Source organism: Trichomycterus rosablanca, chromosome 6, assembly GCF_030014385.1.
Source record: "Trichomycterus rosablanca isolate fTriRos1 chromosome 6, fTriRos1.hap1, whole genome shotgun sequence".
NCBI lineage: Eukaryota > Metazoa > Chordata > Actinopteri > Siluriformes > Trichomycteridae > Trichomycterus > Trichomycterus rosablanca.
Window position 1 is genome coordinate 44,919,040 of NC_085993.1, and position 22,370 is coordinate 44,941,409.

Here is a 22,370-nt window from a genome sequence, read left to right on the forward strand (position 1 = left end):
ATTACTTATTTATTAACTTATATTTATTTATTTATTTAATAATGTATTTATTTAAACTGTCGCCTCACAGCAAGAAGGTTCAATCCCCATGCAGGGCAGTCTGAGTCCTTTCTGTGCTGAGTTTGCATGTTCTCACCGTGTCTGCGTGGATTTCCACCCACAGTCCATAAACATGCAGTCAGGTTAACTGGAGACACTGAATTGGTCTATAGGTGAATAGATGTGTGTGTGTGTGTGTATGTGTATGTGTGTCTGCCCTGTCCAGGGTGCTCCGTCCAGGGTGTTAATTGTTACAGTGAGCCCCCCGCGACACTAATTGGATAAGCAGATAAGAAATAAATGAATGACTGAATGAATGAATGAATTTTTCTGCCGCTTCTGGGGGATCCCTGATGCAGTCGAGGTGGGTATGTAGCTGCTCACGCCTCCTCCGACTCGCACGCAGCCCTTTGCGGAACCCTTTTTCACCTATGCATTCTGCACAGGCGACTCTATATCTGATAATCAGGGTCCTTACACAGCGTTTGAAGACCCCACCCACATAATCTGGACATCCCGCCCTAGCAGAAGTGTGTCTGCTGCAGGCACTGCCAATTATGCCCGCTAGATGGCGCCCAGCCGACCGGTGGCAACGCCGAGTTTCGAATTTCTTGGTAAATACAAATTTCATTCAAGTTTAGTGCCAGCAACACCTTCCAAAAACTAGAGACAGAGACAAAGAGACAGCCTTTTAAATATTATACTGCTAACCATTCAGATTACTCTGTTCCTCCCTGGTCCATTATTTTTACAATGTATTTAAAACATTGCCAGAACACAATATACACCGACCAGGCACAACATTATGACCACTGACAGGTGACAGGTGAAGTGAATAACACTGATTATATCTTCATCACGACACCTGTTAGTGGGTGGGATATATTAGGACACAAGTGAACATTTTATCCTCAAAGTTGATGTTAGAAGCAGGAAAAATGGACGAGCGTAAGGACTTGAGTGAGTTTGACAAGGGCCAAATTGTGATGGCTAGACGAGTGGGTCAGAGCATCTCCAAAACTGCAGCTCTTGTGGGGTGTTCCCGGTCTGCAGTGGTCAGTATCTATCAAAAGTGATCCAAGGAAAGAACAGTGGTAAACCGGCGACAGGGTCATGGGCGGCCAAAGGGGGACCAACACAATATTAGGAAGGTGGTTATAATGTTATGCCTGATCGGTGTATTTTTCCATTATATTCAGTTTATTTCAGGTCAGGTTGAGCCGAGGGAAGTTTGTGGCAATTTCTAAATAATTGAACTGTTACAACATCCGCTGTTTTACAAACATCCGAGTTTATGTCACACCCCTTTTGTTATTCTTGAGGCTTGTGTAATTTATTGCATGTCCACCTTGTGCTGTGCTTTAGCCGGAATAACTGATTTTAAATGGAAACCAGTGCAAGCCAGAAGTCCACTGCACCAGCACGTCTGATTACTGTATAACTTCCAAAGTTCAAAATGCTTTTGAAGTAAATCTAGAGCAGTCCACAATTATATTCCTAATATCACATATGTATGAACGGTCAAAGATTTAAGTAAAAATATGTATTCCATATTCATTATCGCTTTAGGATGTTTGGTAAAAAAAAAAACAATGGTTGTTGTTTGGTTAAAATACTGTAGATGAATCACAGAATGAGAGAGGAAGAAATTGGTGGTCAGCTCATGGGAAATTAAGCGCATCTCATCTGCAGTGATCAGATGAAGCCTTTCTATTCTATCAACTCATTACCCACCAAATGTGAGCTTAGGCCTTAATATCAAACTGATTTGCACTGTCTCTCTGTCTATGAGGTCTGAGATTTGAGAGTTACATTTATTAGAAAGAACCAATAATATAATAATAATGTTGTGGTGTTTGTGTTATGTCATTCTATAAATTGTGCTTAATAATATTTGCTATTAAATCCAGTGCACACCAGTTTCTTTCTGCCTTTAGCTTAGATTCAGTCATGTCTGGCACCCATAGAAGAACAAAAAACTTATTATGACTGAGGGTTCTAGATTATTTTTTAACAAAGCCATGCCTGATTAAACAGAAATCTCATTAATGTTAAACTGTACATTTAAAGCCATGCAATCATTTGTAAGTTCCTACGGGAACACTATAGACACGGTTGTTAAAACCAGAGTGGGAGCTTTTCCAAATTAACCTAGAACTTGTAGTAGTTCTAGAACATCCTGCTCTGTGGTGGTCCTGTGGGGGTCCTGACTATTGAAGAACAGGGTGAAAGCAGGCTAAAAAAGTATGTAGAGAAACAGATGGACTACAGTCAGTAATTGTAGAACTACAAAGTGCTCCTATATGGTAAGGGGAGCTGATAAAATGAACAGTGAGTGTAGAAACAAGGAGGTGGTTTTAATGTTATGGCTGATCAGTGTATGTTGTAATCATTTTACACAATAGTAAGAACATTTTGTGCTGTAAATTTCAGGTATTTTAAAAACACAGCATGTTTTCCCTGCATGCATGGCTGATTTAAGAGAGCATTTTAGCAGCACACGGCCTCGCAAGCAGAAGAACCCCTACACCTTTTTTTCAGATTTCTACTAATGAGAGCACACTAACATGCATTACTATACATGAATGCACAAACAAACCTCAATGGCCTCAGCTGATGCAAACCTTCCATCTGTACCGTACCATCAACTCCTTTGATATTTGCATTAGCTGCTCAGGATAAATGTATAATGTGGTGTAAAAAGGGATTGCTAATGCTACTGTATATCAAATCTTCATAAAGTATGTAGTTATGAGATATTACTCAGGATTAATCTGACTGTTGTGCATTACAGGGGATACAATGGATGTTTTAAAAAATCTAGTGAGCTGCCTTGCTGTCTTACTGCCTACATAGGCAGCTGCCTCAGTAGAGAGGATTCTAATAAGTCATCTACTTATAAGGCACCTTATTCGAACACACTACTTAGACAGCGTTTTTATCCGGTTTCGCTTACTAAGCTAACACAGTTTGCCTTATGCCATTCAAACCAATGGGATGGGGTGGCACAACGCGCTAGCATGTCAACTAACATCTCCCTTCATGTACCGAAAACCGTTAAATTTGCTGACAAGCCCGAACTTGCAAATAAATACACTTGTGCACGTTTATACAAATTAAAAATCAATAATCATTTGACGATCAATAATCGTTTGAAAAATAACGTTCGTTTCTCCGCACCGTCAGCCATGTTTTTTTATTTTTCTGTGAAAGAAGAGCACTGAATGCTGCCGCACTGAATGCTGGGATTGCCCTGATCACTAAAGACGCTTCCTATGCTCCCTCGTTCTTGAGTCAAAATAACATTGAAATGTTAAGATGCATTTTACATTTTACATTTTCAGCATTTAGCAGACGCTTTTATCCAAAGCGACTTACACAATGAGCTGAACACGATGAGCAATTGAGGGTTAAGGGCCTTGCTCAGGGACCCAACAGTGGCAACTTGGTGGTGGCAGGGCTTGAACCGGCAACCCTCTGTTTACTAGTCCAGTACCTTAACCACTGAGCTATCACTGGCCTCACTAGACAGCATATTAAGGCATCTAAAATTTCAAACAGCCTCATTCTCGGGGGCGCGCATAGGATGACATAAAATGCCGTCTATGTAGAGAGCTCACTAGGTTTTCGAACACACCCAATATGGCTCAAAAGCTTATTTGTGAGATAAAAAGCTCAATCACGCTATGCTCTATTACTCTTCCTTTATTCAGGCAGGAAATAGTGGATGGAGACACACCCAGGCTCTTACACGTCGGGATGAGTCGAGGAGCATTGAAACCCTGATAATGCTTAAGGCCTCTAATGAGATAAGGGCACACATCAGCTCTTATGTAATTTAACAGTCGAGTGCACTGACCAGAATAAGATACTCTCTGGCAACATGGAAGTTGGTGCAACACAAGTCACTTTCCTGAACGTTCTCTGACAAACAGAAGTTGCTGCAACAAAAGGCATTTTATTCTAAAGACTTTCTGTCAAACTGTGACCTTTTTTAATCCCTGACATAACATACTGTATAACTGATCTTTAGATATGCATGAGTACCGATACTGGTATCGGGTATTTGCCCGATACCGCGCTCATTAACTTGTACTCGCAAACGAGGCTCCGATACTAAACGTCCGATACCGTGTGCCTAGTGCACGTTGCTGCGTTATGCCTGGTTCACACTACACGATTTTTGCCCTGATTTTCGCTCGCCGGCTGGTCGGCGCTAGATTTGCCGGCTCGGGAGCAACTCTGCGTTCGAAAACTCGGCTCTCGATCGCTAAGTGTGAACTATCCAACAACTCGATCCGACCGGCTCACCGAGCGCTCGAGTTTTCTAGCACGTCAGATATCTGATCCGAGATGTGCGACTGGGAATGAGTGACATGTCGAACAGCCAATGAGAACGCAGGATACGGTGTGAGGGAAAACGCAGGAGAGGAGTGTAAACCGGTGGGACAGGGGGATGATATAGTTTATATCAGAATACACCGGCACACACACATGTTTTACAGTATTTCTGACCTGATCGTTCTCTACAAAACATAACAACAAAACACCAACATTGCAAAAATATTTATTAACCTCCAACTCATTACAGAACAATCCATGCTATTGGTGTTGCCAAATCCACTCAGATTCATTTATTTTTCCTCATCACGTCAGTGCACAAACACTTTGATCACTCGCTACTTGTTGACGTGCATTTTTGGACATGGTATCATTAAACTTCTCGTCACTTCTCACGTGTGTTTTTGTTTAAAAAAAACGGTATTCTAAATAGGTATTGGTATCGGTATCGGCAAGTACAAAAATACATGTACTCGTACTCGGTTGGGAAAAAATGGTATCGATGCATCCCTACTGATCTTGCAGCTAAACACTTTTGGTAGGCACAGAGGCACAGATGTGTCAGTTTCTCTTGATTGACAATGGGTGTGTTCAAAAATCTAGTGAGCTCTCTACATTGACGGCATTTTACGTCATCCTATGCGTGCGCTCCCGAGAAGGAGGCTGTTCGAAATCCTAGATGCCTTAATATGCTCACTAGTAAGGCACCTTAAACTTTCAACGGTGTTTTGACTCAACAACAAGGGAGCATCTGATGCTGCCTTGGCGGTGGAGGCAATCCCAGCATTCAGTGCGGCACAACTTTTCTCACAGAAAAATAAAAAACATGGCGGACGGTGCGGAGAAACGAGTTATTTTCAAACGTAAATAAATTATTATTGATTTTTAATTTGTATAAACTTGCACAAGTGTTGTTAATTTGCAAGTTCAGGCTTGTCAGCAAATTTAACCATTTTAGTTTCACGGAGGGAGATGTTAGTTGACAGGCTAGCACGCTGTGCCACCTCATCCTATTGGTTTGAAGGGCATGAGGCTAAAAAAACTAATGGAATCGCTGTCTAAGTAGTGCGTTCGAATAACATGTCTTATAAGTCGATGACTTATTAGAATCCTCTCTACTGAGGCAGCTGCCTATGTAGGCAGTAAGACAGCAAGGCAGCACACTAGGTTTTCAAACACACCCAATTACTTGCACCTCATGAGCGTTAATTCGCCACAGGTGGAAGTTTTTCTATAAATCACGGTTTCGCTCTCTCACTCTTGCCAGCTCCTTTGTTGGCAAACCTGCTATTTCTCTAAAACTGTGAGACCTGGCTGCTTGGTCAGGTCTGGTCTTTTGTTGGCATGGGATGTATAACAAAATATTAAAAAACTATACAAAAAACCTATCTGAAGCAAATGAACGTTTACAAGACGCAGGTGATAATCAATTAAGAGAAACTGACATATCAATCAATCAAAAGAATCTCAACCATTAATCATATGTGCCTCTGTGCCCACAAAAAAGTGGTTAGCTGCAGGCCACTTCATAACTTTCTGTTTATGTTTCATTTAGATGTGGGTTTGCCCTTGTGCTAGTTGTCCTGGTGGATTGACCTAATCCAAGGCATAGATTCAGCTCATGGTCAGATAACTTTACATTCTCATGGACCCATTCTCATGTTGGGCACTTTTTGCCAGAGGTGCCAAGAGTAACCCCTGCAGAAGGTTTAACCAAAGCAGAACAATACTGTGGCAAAAACAAATAACAGGAAAGTAATAAGTGAATGAATTATACATAATAAAAAATGGAGAGGTACACAAAACAATACTGAAGTGGAACTCAAAAGAAGAAAAGACAGATGGGTGACTGCATTAATGGAGCAGAAATGATTATAATAATTTCAAGAAAACAGTTATAATTACAGACTTAAGAAGAAACAAAAAAGCTTGAGTGCAACTCAATATTTGGGTAGATTGACAGCTAATCCACCCACTGTCATGTTTCAGTGCCAGCTCCCCCATGAAAAAAGGGAGGAAAACTTGGGTAACAGAAAAATGCATGCTACAGCTACAAAACCAGAAATCTGCTAATGTCCATTTACAAAGCTCCCAAAATCCAGAGCCAGAGAAAGGGCCAGCAAGAAAGCCAGTAAAAGTCACAGTGTATGCTTTTTACAGCATCAGCCTCAAGTGTAGCAAGCAACATCTGATTAACAAGCACAGGTAATGCTCTGAAGTGTATTTCAAAGAAAATCTGTCCAACCACAGCACCTTCACCAGCCAGGTCAAACTAAACATGGCACATGAAGATGTTACAGTAACCAAAAGAACAGCTCCCGGTGTTCTGAGTACTTCCAAAGGACCATCGTGAAACATCCTTCTGGAAGCATAGAGCCCATAGAGCCAATTCAGAGATTGGGTGAGAGGGGATGGAACAAGCTCCTAACGTATTACCATCACACCAGGCGCCATAACCAACTGTGCTTATTCCACCAGGCAGGTCACAGTGGGTACCTAGATCAACCATGTTGCAGTCACATCATGGCTTTCCCGAAAAAAAAGAGAGGACAACTCACATCACAGTTAAGTGTTCAGGTAGCAGAGTGCATGCTACAGCTACAAAACCAGAAATCTGCTAATGTCCCAAAAGTCCCCAAAATCAGTAGCAAGAAAGCCAGTAAAAGTCACAGTGTATGCTTTTTACAGCATCGTCCTCAAGTGTAGCAAGCAGCATTTGCTTAAGCACAGGTAATTCTCTGAAGTGTATTTAAAAGAAAAACACACTATCTGTCCAACTGCACCACCTGCACCAGCCAGGCCAAACTAAACATGGCACATGAAGACGTTACAGTAACCAAAAGAACAGCTCCCGGTGTTCTGAATGCTTCCAAAGGACCATCGTGAAACATCCTTCCGCTAGCATGGACCCCAACATTCAGAGATTGGGTGAGAGGGGATGGGACGAGCTCCTAAGGTGTTACCATCACACCAGGCGCCATAACCAACTGTGTTTTTATTATAACGGGCAGGTCACAGTGGGTACCTAGATCAACCATGTTGCAGTCACACCAGGCACCATGACCAATTATGCTGCCATTACACTGGGCACCATGACCAATTAAGAGGGAGGAAAGTGCTTCTGTAGGTGGATTATCAGCAGGGGAAAATCCTGAATCATCCAAGAGGAACTTGGGTAACAGATAAATGCATGCTACATGCTACAGCTACAAAACCAGAAATCTGCTAATGTCCATTGACAAAGCTCCCAAAATCCAGAGCCAGAGAATGCCAGCAAGAATGCCAGCAAAAGTCACAGTGTATGCTTTTTACAGCATCGTTCTTAAGTGCAGCAAGCAAAATTTGATTAAGCACAGGTAATGTTCTAAAGTGTAAAAAAAACACACTATCTGTCCAACTGCACCACCTCCAACAGCCAGACCAAACTAAACATGGCACCTAAAGACTTTACAGTAACCAAAAGAACAGCTCCCGGTGTTCTGAGTACTTCTAAAGGACCATCGTGAAACATCCTTCTGGAAGCATAGAGCCCAGCATTCAGAGATTGGGTGAGAGGGGATGGAACAAGCTCCTAACGTGTTACCATCACACCAGGCGCCGTAACCAACTGTGTTCACAGTGGGTACCTCAACCATGGGTCACAGTGGGTCACACCAGGCACCATGACCAATTATGCTGCCATTACACTGGGCACCACGACCAATTGAAAGGGGAGAAAGTGCCTCTGTAGGTGGGTTATCAGCAGGGAAAAATCCTGAATCATCCAGGCCCTGATGGATATACCAGTCCCAAATCATCACACCACCACACTGGACTGCTGGAATAACGTTTCCTTCATAAAATGCTGTATTTGCTTTTTGCCTCTCATAATGAGATTCCTGTTGTCTAAAAAAGTTACAATTTTAATTTGTCAATCCACAGAGCATTCTTTGGTTATTAAGTTTGTGGACACCCAGCTATAGATCTTTTATTATTTTTGTAGATCTTTTGTGACTACCAAAATGAGCTGTCACTGAGCCCTGGTACATTTTAGCAGGCAGGTCACTCTTAAATAGATTAATCACTGTTCCAAGCTATTCCCTCTACACAAACATTGACTAAAGCCTCAAGAAATAGTAAACTAATGTCTGACAGCGTTCCCAGTCATGCAGATCTAAACGTAGGAGCTCACCTCAGCCCGTAGAGAACAGTGCCGTCGGGATGAAGTCGGATCATACGGTTCTTTACGGTCACGCCATGGACAAAGGACTTCTTATCGTTAAGGAAGTAGGTGTCAGGGACCCAGAGCTGGTCAGCTACCCTATTGTCCAGGGTTAGGTTGAGTGGAATTCCAGAGTAGGCTAAGCGCTTATCCCTCCAGTACTGCTGGAAGTACATGGTCAGTGTGTAGTCCTAGGGAAACAAATAAGAGAGAAAATGAGTATAGATTGAAGACCTAGCAACAGTTTAATAAGATATAAGATATCCTTTATTTGTCATATATACATATACAGATGTACAGTACAATGAAAATCTTTCTTCACATATCCCAGCTTGTTTGGAAACTGGGGTCAGAGCGCAGGGTCAGCCATCGTACGGCGCCCCTGGAGCAGACAGAGTTAAGGGTCTTGCTTAATGACCCAACAGTGGCTGATAGCAGAGCCTGGATTTGACCGGCCAATCTTCCGGTTGATTGCCCAAAGCTCTACCCACTAGGCTACCACTGTCCCAATCTAAGTCGAATTTATCCGGCAGAAAAAATCTGTGAAAAAATCTGTGACATACACTGACCAAGCATAGCATTATGACCGCTGACAGGTGACCTGTTAGTGGGTAGGATATATTAGGCAGCAAGTGACATTTTATCCTCAAAGTTGATGTGTTAGAAGCAGGAAAAATGGGCAAGCGTAAGGATTTGAGTTTGACAAGGGCCAAATTGTGATGGCTAGACAACTGAATCAGAGCATCTCTTAAACTGCAGCTCTTGTGGGGTGTTCCCGGTCTGCAGTGGTCAGTATCTATCAAAAGTGGTCCAAGGAAGGAACAGTGTTAAACCGGCGACAGGTTCATGGGCGGCCAAGGCTCATTGATGCACGTGGGAAGCGAAGGCTGGCTCGTGTGGTTCAATCCAACAGACGAGCTACTGTAGCCCAAACTGCTGAAGAAGTTAATGCTGGTTCTGATAGAAAGGTGTCAGAATACACAGTGCATCACAGTTGCAGGGCTGTTTTGGCAGCAAAAGGGGGAGCAACACAATATTAGGAAGGTGGTCATAATATTATGCCTTGTTAGTGTATATTTACAGTTAAAATTATGTTTAATAAACTGCTCAATTCCAAATTAATGCCTGCATAAAGGCTTTCCCTGAATTGTGTGTATTTTAGTTACTGTAGAGGCTTGGCTGTTGTGTCTATAATCGAGGCGTTTGATTGCTCTGTGTTTTAGCTCTGTGCTTTCGGGAAAACCAGCCATATTTCACAATGCCTTTATTCTAAATATTACGAATGATACAGACTCTGATGCTGAAATCTAAAATGTCAGTTCACTGGGGATTTGAAGCACTGGCTTAACCCTATTGTTTTGATAAGATTTACTTGCCAAAAATATGTGGACATGTGACCATGACATTCTACACATTTACATTTACCAGACACTTTTATCCAAGGCGACTTACAATTATGACTGATACAGGGGTCTTTCTCTTGGCAGTGGTGGGGCTAAAACCAGCAAAATTCTGATCACTAGTCCAATCCAGTACCTTAATCACTGAACTACCACTATCTCGTACTCCAAAACCAACATTAATATTAAACTTCCTTCAAATCTGTGGCTATAACAGCTGTGAAGACTTTCAGAAAGATTTTGGACATGGTCTCCATGTCAGGACCTGGCTCACAACTGACGTGTCAATTCATCCCAAAATTGTGTACTAAGCTTGAGGTCAGGACTCATGGCCAGCCATAGCAAACTTGTCAAAACATACCTATATATATATATATATATATAGATATGCTAGCCCAATACCACTGAGATTCAGGTTGATCTCTCAGGCTTCATCTGAGATGGGATGGCTGAAGACCAGCAATGGATTGGTATTCTCCCCTGCACCCAGTGTTTTCCTCTGTTTCTCAACATAAGATGGTGGATAAAAATGAAATGAATATTAGTTGTATGCTCAAAGTATCAATCCCAACAAAAACTCTACAATGTGAGCTTGACAAAAAGCAAGGCTATTTACCAACCTTTTCTATCAAAGACCAGTGTGTGAAGATGTATAACTAGGTGTAAGTAAACTGAGCAATGAATATAAAGTTCTGATGAGTCAGCTGATACAATTTCTATATCTGGTCAGACAGAAGTAATATATGTAATAAGTAATATCTCTGATACCAACTAGAGTGGGATCCATGATGGTATTGGCAGCCATATTGTAAATATAAATATATCCAATAATTTTGCCATGATGTTGCCAAACATTTAAGTGTGAATAAAACACCTGAAATCAATAATTAGAAAGTGTCCACATACATTTGCCACATATTGAATGTTTTTTTTTTTTTTTTTTACTTTTAATAAGAAATAATGGGTGCTGTGGGTCGTGCTGTCACCTCACAGCAAAATGGTTCTGGGTTCGATTCCCCAACTGGACAGCCAGAGTCCTATCTTTCTGGACTTCTGGACAGAACTCCACAAAGTCCACAGAAGTCCAGAAAGATAGGCACATGCAGCCAAGCCAACTGGAGCCACTAGATATTGCCCCGTGTGTGTGTGTGTGTGCCCTGTGATGGACCAGTAGGTGTTTCCATCACCCAATAAATTAGACCCACTGTGACCCTGACCAGGACAAAGCAGTGGTAAACCAGACGAATGAATGAATAAATAAAAGATAATTTATTATTCACCTCTTCAGGTAAAAAATACAGACAAAATTATATTTGAATTGCAATTCCTTAAGCGCACCTCTGCATTTTTGTGAGGACTTGATTTGCAGAAGATGACACTGTGAGTGAGTGAGAGCGATACCAAGCTCTCTCAGACAGTATACTTATATATAGAATTATCTTCTGGAAAAAGGAATTGACTTCTTTAGTAAAAGCTTCCTGATGACAAAGCTACTGTCTAAAAATGGAATACAGGACGTGATAAACGTCACAGGAAAGTGCAGCTTGTCTGATGACTCTGCTAGTAAATATGAGTCAGGTCATTTCATTTTTTTAAACAGGCCATTTTAGACCTTTAAAATAATTTTGAATTATTTAACATAAACTACTTCAACATACTTGTGTATGTTTGTTTATACTACTTTTCACTGTTGAATTCTCTATTGTGATGGATCAGAGGGTGGTAACATGTACCCACCCACATGTTACACACGTTAGAATTTTTCATAGATCAGTCTAAAAGAATGTCTAGGTTACTGCCTGCATCTCGAAGAACTTGCCACAGTTTCACTGTTGAATTCTGTTTTGATGGATCAGAAGCTATTTACATTTACACAGTTATAGTATGTTAGACACATTAGAATTTTCCATAGATCATTTTAATGCAGTATAAACGGCTATGGAATATTATTTGCTATTTGTTATTTCTAAGCTTGTTATTCCTAACTACCCTTGCAATCTAATAGTGCAAAAGACGCATTCCTATAGAGAGTGTGTTTTGTTATAATCCCAACAGAAAAAAAGAAAAGAAAGGGGCACATTTCAAATCAAATCAATGTGTCAATAAATAGTGGTCAGAATAACATTTTCTACAGTATTTACTAGGGATGCATCAATACCATTTTTTCCCAACCGAGTACAAGTACAAGTACATGTATTTTTGTACATGCCGATACCGATACCAATACCTATTGGATCAGATATCTGACATGCTAGAAAACTCGATCTGGTCGCCAAGCGCTCGGCAAGCCAGTCGGATCGAGTTGTTGGATAGTTCACACTTAGCGATCAAGAGCCGAGTTTTGATCGCCGAGCGAACGCCGAGTTGCTCCCGAGCTGGCAAATCTAGCGCCGACCAGCCGCCGAGCGAAAATCAGGGCAAAAATCGTGTAGTGTGAACTAGGCATAACGCAGCAACGTGCACTAGGCACACGGTATCGGATGTTTAGTATCGGAGCCTCGTTTGCGAGTACGAGTAGAAGTTAATGAGCGTGGTATCGGGCAAATACCCGATACCAGTATCGATACTCATGCATCTCTAGTATTTACATTTTCAGCATTTAGCAGACGCTTTTATCCAAAGCGACTTACACAATGAGCAATTGAGGGTTAAGGGTCTTCCTCAGGGACCCAACAGTGGCAACTTGGTGGTGGCGGGGTTTGAACTATTGGGGTATTTGGGGTATTTACTATTTATAAATTAAGTAGGACTGCGTGAAACAGGAACAAAAACATTAGGTAATAATTGAGGGATGAATTACTGCAGTCTAATACAGGAAAATTCTTAAATACTTGGGCAAAAAACACAAAATGAGCCAAAGCATACAGCTAAAACAACACTGGAGTGGCTTCAGGGCAAGTCTCTGAATATCTTTAAGTGGCCCAGCCAAAGCCAGACTTGAACTCCATCAAACATCTATGGAGAGACTTGAAGATGGCAATTTACAGACCCTTACCATCCAATCTGATGGAGCTCGAGAGGATCTGCTATAGTAATAGAATAAGCTGCCTAAATCCAAGTGTGCAAAGAGATGTATCCAAGAAGACTTGCAGCAGTAATTGGTAATTATATTAATTCACAATCAAATCCCTAACACAAAAAGTGTTCCAAGGCGTCAAGGGGCCTTAATACTTTCTGAATCCGATGTAGGTATTATGCTTTACTAAGAGGTGATGGACAGAAAAAATTAGATTTTAAATAAAAGATTAATTTAAAAGTAGCTCTGCATTCTTACAATAACACCTTTATTTAAAAGGATGGATGACATTCACTTAGACACCATATTTAAAAATAGCTGTATCTTGTATCTTCTAAAATCGGGGCTCTATTGTTTAAAAAAAGAACACATTAAGAACAGCAGACATCACAAAAATTAGGTTGGCTGATGCCTGCCTCTAGTAAAATGATCCTGGCCTTTTTATAAAATACAGCTGCTTTAAAGTGATCAGGGTGTGTATTACACTAGCCCATCACAGCTGAGATCCGGGATTGAATCTTAGCAATGCTATAGGCCGGAGTGCATCTACACAAACATGATTGGGTGGTTAAAGTCTGGCAATGGATTGGCACATTGCTCAGGATGACAAGATGACCAGGATCAAGTAAGTAATGAAAATGAAATAACAGTTGTTTGACATCAAGCTACATTAAACAGTTCGTCTCTAGGCAAAATTGGTTTTCAATAGTAAATCTTTCTGGGTTCCCTAATGTGTAAATGCTTTCTACAACCCCAAATAAGAAAAAGTTGGGACAGTGTGGAAAATGCAAATAAAACAAAAATGCAGCGTTTTTTTTTACATTTACTTTGACTTTTATTTGATTGCAGACAGTTTGAACCTTAGATATTTCATGTTTTATCTGCTCAACTTCATTTCATTTATTAATATACCTCTATTTCTGCATTTCAGGCCTGCAACACATTCTAAAAAAAGTTGGGACGGGGGCAATTTAGGGCTAGTAATGAGGTGAAAAAAACTAAATAATTATGTGACTTCAAACAGGTGATTGTAATCATGGTTTGGTACAAAAGCAGCATCCAGGAAAGGCTGAGTCTTTGATGAGCAAAGATGATCAGAGGATCTCCAGATTGTCAACAAATGTGTTAGAAAATGATTGAAATGTTTAAAAACAATGAACCTCAAAGAAAGATTGAAAGGGATTTGCATATTTCTTCCTCTACAGTGCATAATACCATTAAACCATTTAAGGAATCGGGAGGAATTTCAGTGCGTAAAGGCCAAGGGTGCAAGCTTAAGCTGAACAAAGAAGCCTTATGTTAACCATGTCCAGAAGCAGCGTCGACTTCTCGGGGTTCGGAGGCATCTAGGATGGACCATCACACAGTGGAAACGTGTATTGTGGTCAGCTGAATCAGCATTCCCGTTTTTTTTTTTGAAAAAATGGACCCTGTGTTTTCTGGACCAAAGACGAGACTGTTATTAGCAACAAGTCCAAAAGCCAGGGTCTGTCATGGTATGGGGGCGTGTCTGTGCCCTTGGCAAAGGTCATTTACACTTCTGTGATGGCAGCATTAATGCAGAAAAGTACATTGAGATCTTAGAGCAACATGTGCTGCCTTCAAGACGTCGTCTTTTCCAGTGACGTCCATGTATTTTTCAACAAGACAATGCAAAACCACATGCTGCACACATTACAAAGGCATGGCTGCAGAAGAAGAGGGTACGGGTACTGGACTGGCCTGCCTGCAGTCCTGACCTGTCCCTAATAGAGAATTCTGAAAGGAAAAATGTGACAACGACGACCCCGTACTGTTGCACATCTTAAGACGTGTTTGCAGAAAGAATGAGACAAAATAAAAGCTGAAACACTAAATCACTTGGTCTCCTCGGTGCCAAAACGTCTTTTAAGTGTGGTGAAAAGGAATGGCAACATTACAAAGTGGTAAATGCTTTACTATCCCAACTTTTCTTGTAATGTGTTGCAGACCTGAAATGCAGGAATGGATGTTCAATAATACTTAAAATCAAGTTGAGCCGACAAAACATGAAATATCTCAGGTTCATCCTGTCTGCAATCAAATAAAAGTAAATGTAACAAACTCTGTGTTTTTTTATTATTTGCATTTTCCATGCCGTCCCAACCTTTTCTGATTTGGGGTCGTATATCCCAAAGTCTCCCCAACACACATACACTTTTTTGGATTTATTGGTGTCCATTTATAAACTGACACCAAAGAACCTGGACTGGAAAGAAGCTGACGTATATTTTTAAGCCTGCCAATAGCAGGAACATTTCAATCAGCCAGCCTGGCCCTGAGTGGATTTATTTCGCTTACCTTTGCCATTCTCTGAGCTCGCTATTCTACATCACAGTGAAGAATTACACCCTGTAACTTCAGTGCTACACAGTCGGAAACTCCAGGAAGAATAATCTATCAGCATAAAGGGCATTTTATCTGAGATGTTTCTGAATGTCCATTTATTTGCTGAAAACACAGTTTATATCCTGTATTTTACAGTTTCCTCAGGCCAGTAGCAGAACACCATTAGTATGCAGCAGGAAACACTGGGCAGGTTAAACCTAATGTAATAAAATGTCGGTTTGTGACTTTGTGTGAGTGTGTCTGTGTAGTACGCTGTTGTACAGTTTTACTCCAGGTTAAAATGAAGGCTTGACATGCTGTCCCCTACAATAAGTACAATCTGTCCGCTTAATAGGTGCTAGTTAGACATTGTTCTGAAACGTGTTTGTGATAACTCAGGCTGTCTGTTCTTTTTCGGGTATGTTCAGAATCTCCCTGCAGACAGGAAACCACCAGCAGTGCAGCAGTCTGTACACCTGAATCATTTGCCAAAGAGAGGAGAGGTACATAAAAAACCCATTATTGCTGCACCATACACTGATCAGCCATAACATTAAAGCCACCTACTTGTTTCTACACACACTGTCCATTTTATCAGCTCCACTTACCATATAAAAGCACTTTGTAGTCTACAATTACTGACTGTAGTCCATCTGTTTCTCTGCATACTTTTTTAGCCCCCCTTCACCCTGTTCTTCAATGGTCAGGACCCCCAAAGGACCACCACAGAGCAGGTATTATTTAGGTGGTGGATCATTCTCAGCACTGCAGTGACACTGACATGGTGGTGGTGTGTTAGTGTGTGTTGTGCTGGTATGAGTGGACCAGACACAGCAGCGCTGCTGGAGTTTTTAATTACCGTGTCCACTCACTGTCCACTCTATTAGACACTCCTACCTAGCTGGTCCACCTTGTAGATGTAAAGTCAGAGATAATCGCTTATTTATTGCTGCTGTTTGAGTCGGTCATCTTCTAGACCTTCATCAGTGGTCACAGGACGCTGCCCACGGGGCGCTGTTGGCTGGATATTTTTGGTTGGTGGACTATTCTCAGTCCAGCAGTTACAGTGAGGTGTTTAAAAACTCCATCAGCATTGCTGTGTCTGATCCACTCATACCAGCACAACACACATTAACACACCACCACGGACAATTTTGTATCTCCAATTCACCTCACTTGCATGTTTTTGGACTGTGGGAGGAAACTGGAGCTCCCGGAGGAAACCCACACAAATACGCAAACTCCACACAGAACATGCAAACTCCACACAGAAAGGACCCGAACTACTACACCTGGGAATCCAACCGAGGATCTTCTTGCTGTGAGGCAACAGTGCTACCCACCAAGCCACTTTGCCGCACCCTGAGTTATTAAGAGTGGCTAAAATAGCATAATGGTCGAACCTGGCTCAGGCCCAACTGAACATGATCATTTATTTATTAAAACATGAAAAAGAGTGTGTAATGCAGTTCCACAAATTAATCTTTGCAAGTGTTAACCTAGTTCACTAACTGTTGGCTGTTATAGATGTATAACATTATGACCACCTTCGTAATATTGTGTTGGTCCCCCTTTTGCTGCCCCATACACAACAAACTGTGATGCACTGTGTATTGTGACACCTTTCTATCAGAACCAGCATTAACTTCTTCAGCAGTTTGAGCTACAGTAGCTCGTCTGTTGGATCGGACCACACGGGACAGCCTTCTCTCCCCACATGCATCAGTGAGCCTTGGATGCCCATGACCCTGTCGCCGGTTTACCACTGTTCCTTCCTTGGACCAGTTTTGATAGATACTGACCACTGCAGACCGGGAACACCCCACAAGAGCTGCAGTTTTGGAGAAGCTCTGACCAAGTCATCTAGCCATCACAATTTGGCCCTTGTCAAACTCACTTAAATCCTTACGATCGCCCATTTTTCCTGCTTCTAACTCATCAACTTTGAGGACAAAATGTTCACTTGCTGCCTAATATATCCCACCCACTAACAGGTGCTGTGATAAAGAGATAATCAGTGTTATTCACTTCACCTGTCAGTGGTCATAATGTTATGCCTGGTCGATGTAAATGTAAGTTTATTATTATTCTGCTCAGCTGTCATCAAAACCTCTGTTTTCTTAGTAAAAATGGTAGTAATGTTAACAGCATTAAACATCAAGTGTTGAACTATTGACAAGTAGTTGAACAACTAAACACTTTATTTTACTTTCATATTTAACCACAGCTTTCAGGGTGGCGGTGGGTCCGGCTTCCCCAGGAATTACTGGGCACAATGCAGTAACACACCTTGGACAGGACGCCAACCCATGACACAGGCAATCATGTCTGTGTGGAGACACTCAATGGGCCGGTAGCACAGCTGGGGATTCGAGTCCTGGATCCTAACAGTAATGGATTAGTGTAATTTACCGCTGTGCTGCCTGAGCGCCCCATCACTGAACATGTTAATTAAATAACAGCGGTGCAGTCAGTATCTTATAGCATTTCCTGTCAACAATAGCACAGTTATTATAAGAAAATAAGCACAGTTCTTCCTTTGTTCTTCTTTTGTAACCTGATGCAAAATATCGATTTATCGATTTACGGTTTGCAAATGGGATGTCTAACAAGCTCCGGTGATCCACAGAATGTTGGCCAAATTGTGTAGTTTTAGTTTAGGACACATATTTCTGAACTGTAATTCAGGCAGAAAACAAGTACTGTACTCTGACATTACTTTACCATCTGGGTGAATCCTAAATGGCTTAATATAGCTTACATAGTGCACTACGTAAGATATACACCGACTAGGCATAACATTATGACCACTGACGGGTGTAGTGAATAACACTGATTATCTCTTCATCACGGCACCTGTTAGTGGGTGGGATATATTAGTACACAAGTGAACATTTTATCCTCAAACTTGATGTGTTAGAAGCAGGAAAAATGGACAAGCGTAAGGATTTGAGTGAGTTTGACAAGGACCAAATTGTGATGGCTAGACAACTGGGTCAGAGCATCTCCAAAACTGCAGCTCTTGTGGGGTGTTCCCGGTCTGCAGTGGTCAGTATCTATCAAAACTGGTCCAAGGAAGGAACAGTGGTAAACCGGCGACAGGGTCATGGGCAGCCAAGGCTCACTGATGCATGTGGGGAGAGAAGGCTGTCCCGTGTGGTCCGATCCAACAGACGAGCTACTGTAGCTCAAATTGCTGAAGAAGTTAATGCTGGTTCTGATAGAAAGGTGTCAGAATGCACAGTGCATCACAGTTTGTTGCGTATTGGGCAGCAAAAGGGGGTCCAACACAATATTAAAAATGATTATTATGTTATGCCTGATCGGTGTAGAGCCAATCAGGCTGTAATTTAATGTAATGAAATTATGTAAAAGAAAAAGAAACCAGTTCAAATCTGGCATAATCAACATAAATGCATTTTTACAACACACAACATAGCAGGCATTATAAACAGGCATGATGCATTTAACCAAAATGCTAGTGGGGTAATAAAAACAAGATTTTACCATAATGTGTGAGTAAGTAATAAACTGTGGACTGATTATATTATATACAACAGTAATACACATATCCTCTTTAAATAGATTAGCAGAAACTAACCCCTTAGCCCACTACATTATAAAACATAAGCCTGCAGACTAAGGCCAAACACATTATTCTATGAATTACATAAAGGCTGAACTGGTGACTTTCATCTGCTCTTTTAACAATACTTAAATTTAAATAAGGAAAGACTAGATTGTTTCTGGCCTCTACAGAGAATGCTTTCCTTTAAAACAGGAGCTGAGAACACACTTAAGCAAGACTGCTACAGACAGGAAGTAATAGTTTGTTTGTTTATTAGGATTTTAATGTCATGTTTTCCACTTTGGTTACATTCATGACAGGAACGGTAGTTACTCATTACACAAAGTTAATCAGTTCACAGGGTTATATCGAACACAGTCATGGACAATTTAGTGTCTCCAATTCACTTCACTTGTGTGTCTTTGGACTGTGGGAGGAAACCGGAGCACCCGGAAGAAACCCACACAGACACTGGGAGAACATGCAAACTCCACACAAAATGGACCCAGACCGCTTGCTGTGAGGCGACAGCGCTACCCACTTGCCACCATGCCGGGAAGTAATAGTATTTATGTTATTTGATGTAAGAGGAGGCACGGTGGCTTGGTGGGTAGCACTGTCGCCTCTCAGCACGTCCTGGGTTCGAGTCCCAGGTGGTCCATGTCCTTTCTGTGTGGAGTTTGCATGTTCTCCCAGTGTCTGTGTGGGTTTCCTCCCACAGTCCAAAGACATGCAAGTGAGGTGAATTGGAGATACAAAATTGTCCACGACTGTGTTTGATATTGAACTTGTAAGCCTTAAGACACAGAACTCTCAAAATTCTACTAAGTCATTGACTTATAAGGCAGGTTATTCGAACGCACTACTTAGACAGCGATAACATCAGTTTTCGCTTACTAAGCTAACACAGTTAGCCTCATGCCATTCAAACCAATGGGATGAGGTGGCACAATGCACTAGCATGTCAACTAACATCTCCCTCTGTGTACCGAAAATGGTTACATTCGCTGACGAGCCCAAACTTTCAAATAAATTCACTTGTACAACCTGTATACAAATTTAAGAATCAATGATTGTTGTTTTTTTTGTGAGAAAAGTCGTGCCGCATTGAATGCTGGGATTGCCTTCATTGTTAAGGCAGCATCGGATGCTCCCTTGTTATTCTGTCAAAATACCGTTTCAATTTTAAGATACCTTACTAGTGAGCATTTTAAGGCATCTAGGATTTCGAGCAGCCTCCTTCTCGGGAGCAAACGTAGAATGACGTAAAAAGCCGTCTATGTAGAGAGCTCACTAGGCTTTCGAACACACCCATGGTATTTTTCAGAGCATTTCTCTTACTTTCTCTGTCCTTCCACTATCCAATCTCTTTTAAGTTTATCATGCTATGTTTATTTTATTCTTTTCCATCTTTATGTTTATGGATGTACGAACTTGGGAATTTAGCTCAATCTGAAAAAACTATTACACAACCATGGTGAGACTACCCACTTCTCCACCCACCCACTATCTGAGCTTGGCAGATCTACTGAGCAGACGGTTAGGACAAATATTCTCACAACTTCAAATAACACTAATTAATTTTTTTTTTTTTGTCATCAGTAGTTTGTCGTTTTCTTTCCAACAAATCAGTAGCTCTTACTGCAAAACCTTTTATTAAATAAAATCTAGTGCAGAACATCTACATTAATGTGTACATTCATGATTGTTCTTTAATAAAACAATGAGTACAATATTTATCACATTTCTACACAATATTCTATAATGCTTTTGTAGGCATATATTTATCTCTAGTACCTTCTTCCTTGTTTCTCTGATCAAGTTCACAGTGGGTCCAGAGGCAATTTTACAAGACAGTTCATCATTAAAGCCTTGCACTCACCTATTCTAGTGGCTCTTATCCTACTGTAGCAAAACATACTAAACCCGTCTTTATTGAAACATACAATTAAGCACAGATCATTTAGAAAAGCACATCAACCAAAACATGCTTTTTGAAACAAAAAACTATGTATTTATTACTGCCTTTAAAGGTAAATTTATATGGCCTTCGGTTTGCTAATTGACACCTTTATACCCATGTAGTTTTAACAATTTAGGGCTAGGACTAGACAAGGGAGCGGACACACGCATAGATGTTAACAAGGAGTTTAATAATAACCAAAAGACACGACAGGGATTACACAAGATAGGTTGGAACAAGACTAGACACAAACACACACAACGTATGCTAACTGCTAAGCTAACTGCTACACTAACTGCTAAACAAAACACACAAACTAAGCTAAATGCTAAACTAAATGCTAATGCTAATAACTAAGCTAAATGCTAATCTAAACATACAACGGATCCAACTACAGCTAAACTAAATGCTAACGCTAAACACAAATGAACAAAGCTAAGCATAAACTAACGAGAGCATGGCCTAACAGACGAGAGCATGGCCTAACAGATGAGAGCATGGCCTAACAGATGGGAGCATGGCCTAACAAGAGCATGAACTAACAGACGAGAGCATGACCTAACAGACGAGAGCATGACCTAACAGACGAGAGCATGGCCTAACAAGAGCATGAACTAACAGACGAGAGCATGGCCTAACAGACGAAAGCATGGCCTAACAGACGGGAGCATGGCCTAACAAGAGCATGACCTAACAGACGAGAGCATGACCTAACAGACGAGAGCATGGCCTAACAAGAGCATGAACTAACAGACGAGAGCATGGCCTAACAGACGAGAGCATGACCTAACAGACGAGAGCATGGCCTAACAAGAGCATGACCTAACAGACGAGAGCATGACCTAACAAGAGCATGAACAGACGAGAGCATGGCCTAACAGACGGGAGCATGGCCTAACAAGAGCATGACCTAACAGACGAGAGCATGACCTAACAGACGAGAGCATGGCCTAACAAGAGCATGAACTAACAGACGAGAGCATGACCTAACAGACGAGAGCATGACCTAACAGACGAGAGCATGGCCTAACAAGAGCATGAACTAACAGACGAGAGCATGACCTAACAGACGAGAGCATGGCCTAACAGACGAGAGCATGACCTAACAGACGGGAGCATGGCCTAACAGACGGGAGCATGGCCTAACAGACGAGAGCATGGCCTAACAGACGAGAGCATGGCCTAACAGACGGGAGCATGACCTAACAGACGGGAGCATGGCCTAACAGACGGGAGCATGACCTAACAGACGAGAGCATGGCCTAACAAGAGCATGAACTAACAGACGAGAGCATGACCTAACAGACGAGAGCATGGCCTAACAGACGAGAGCATGACCTAACAAGAGCATGAACTAACAGACGAGAGCATGACCTAACAGACGAGAGCATGACCTAACAGACGAGAGCATGACCTAACAGACGAGAGCATGGCCTAACAGACGGGAGCATGGCCTAACAGACGGGAGCATGGCCTAACAGACGAGAGCATGACCT

At 41.5% G+C, this 22,370-nt stretch overlaps 1 protein-coding gene across 1 annotated transcript in view; it reads right to left on the reverse strand.

Moving 5' to 3' along the window:
* Window positions 1–8,772, reverse strand: part of gabrb3 (gamma-aminobutyric acid type A receptor subunit beta3) — a 31,687-nt gene extending 22,915 nt beyond the window's left edge. The window contains exon 1 of the mRNA XM_062997967.1: window positions 8,552–8,772. Coding sequence (XP_062854037.1) covers window positions 8,552–8,757 — 206 coding nt within the window. The 5' untranslated portion in view covers window positions 8,758–8,772. The remainder of the gene's footprint in view (window positions 1–8,551) is intronic.
* Between the last annotated feature and the right edge of the window lie 13,598 nt (window positions 8,773–22,370).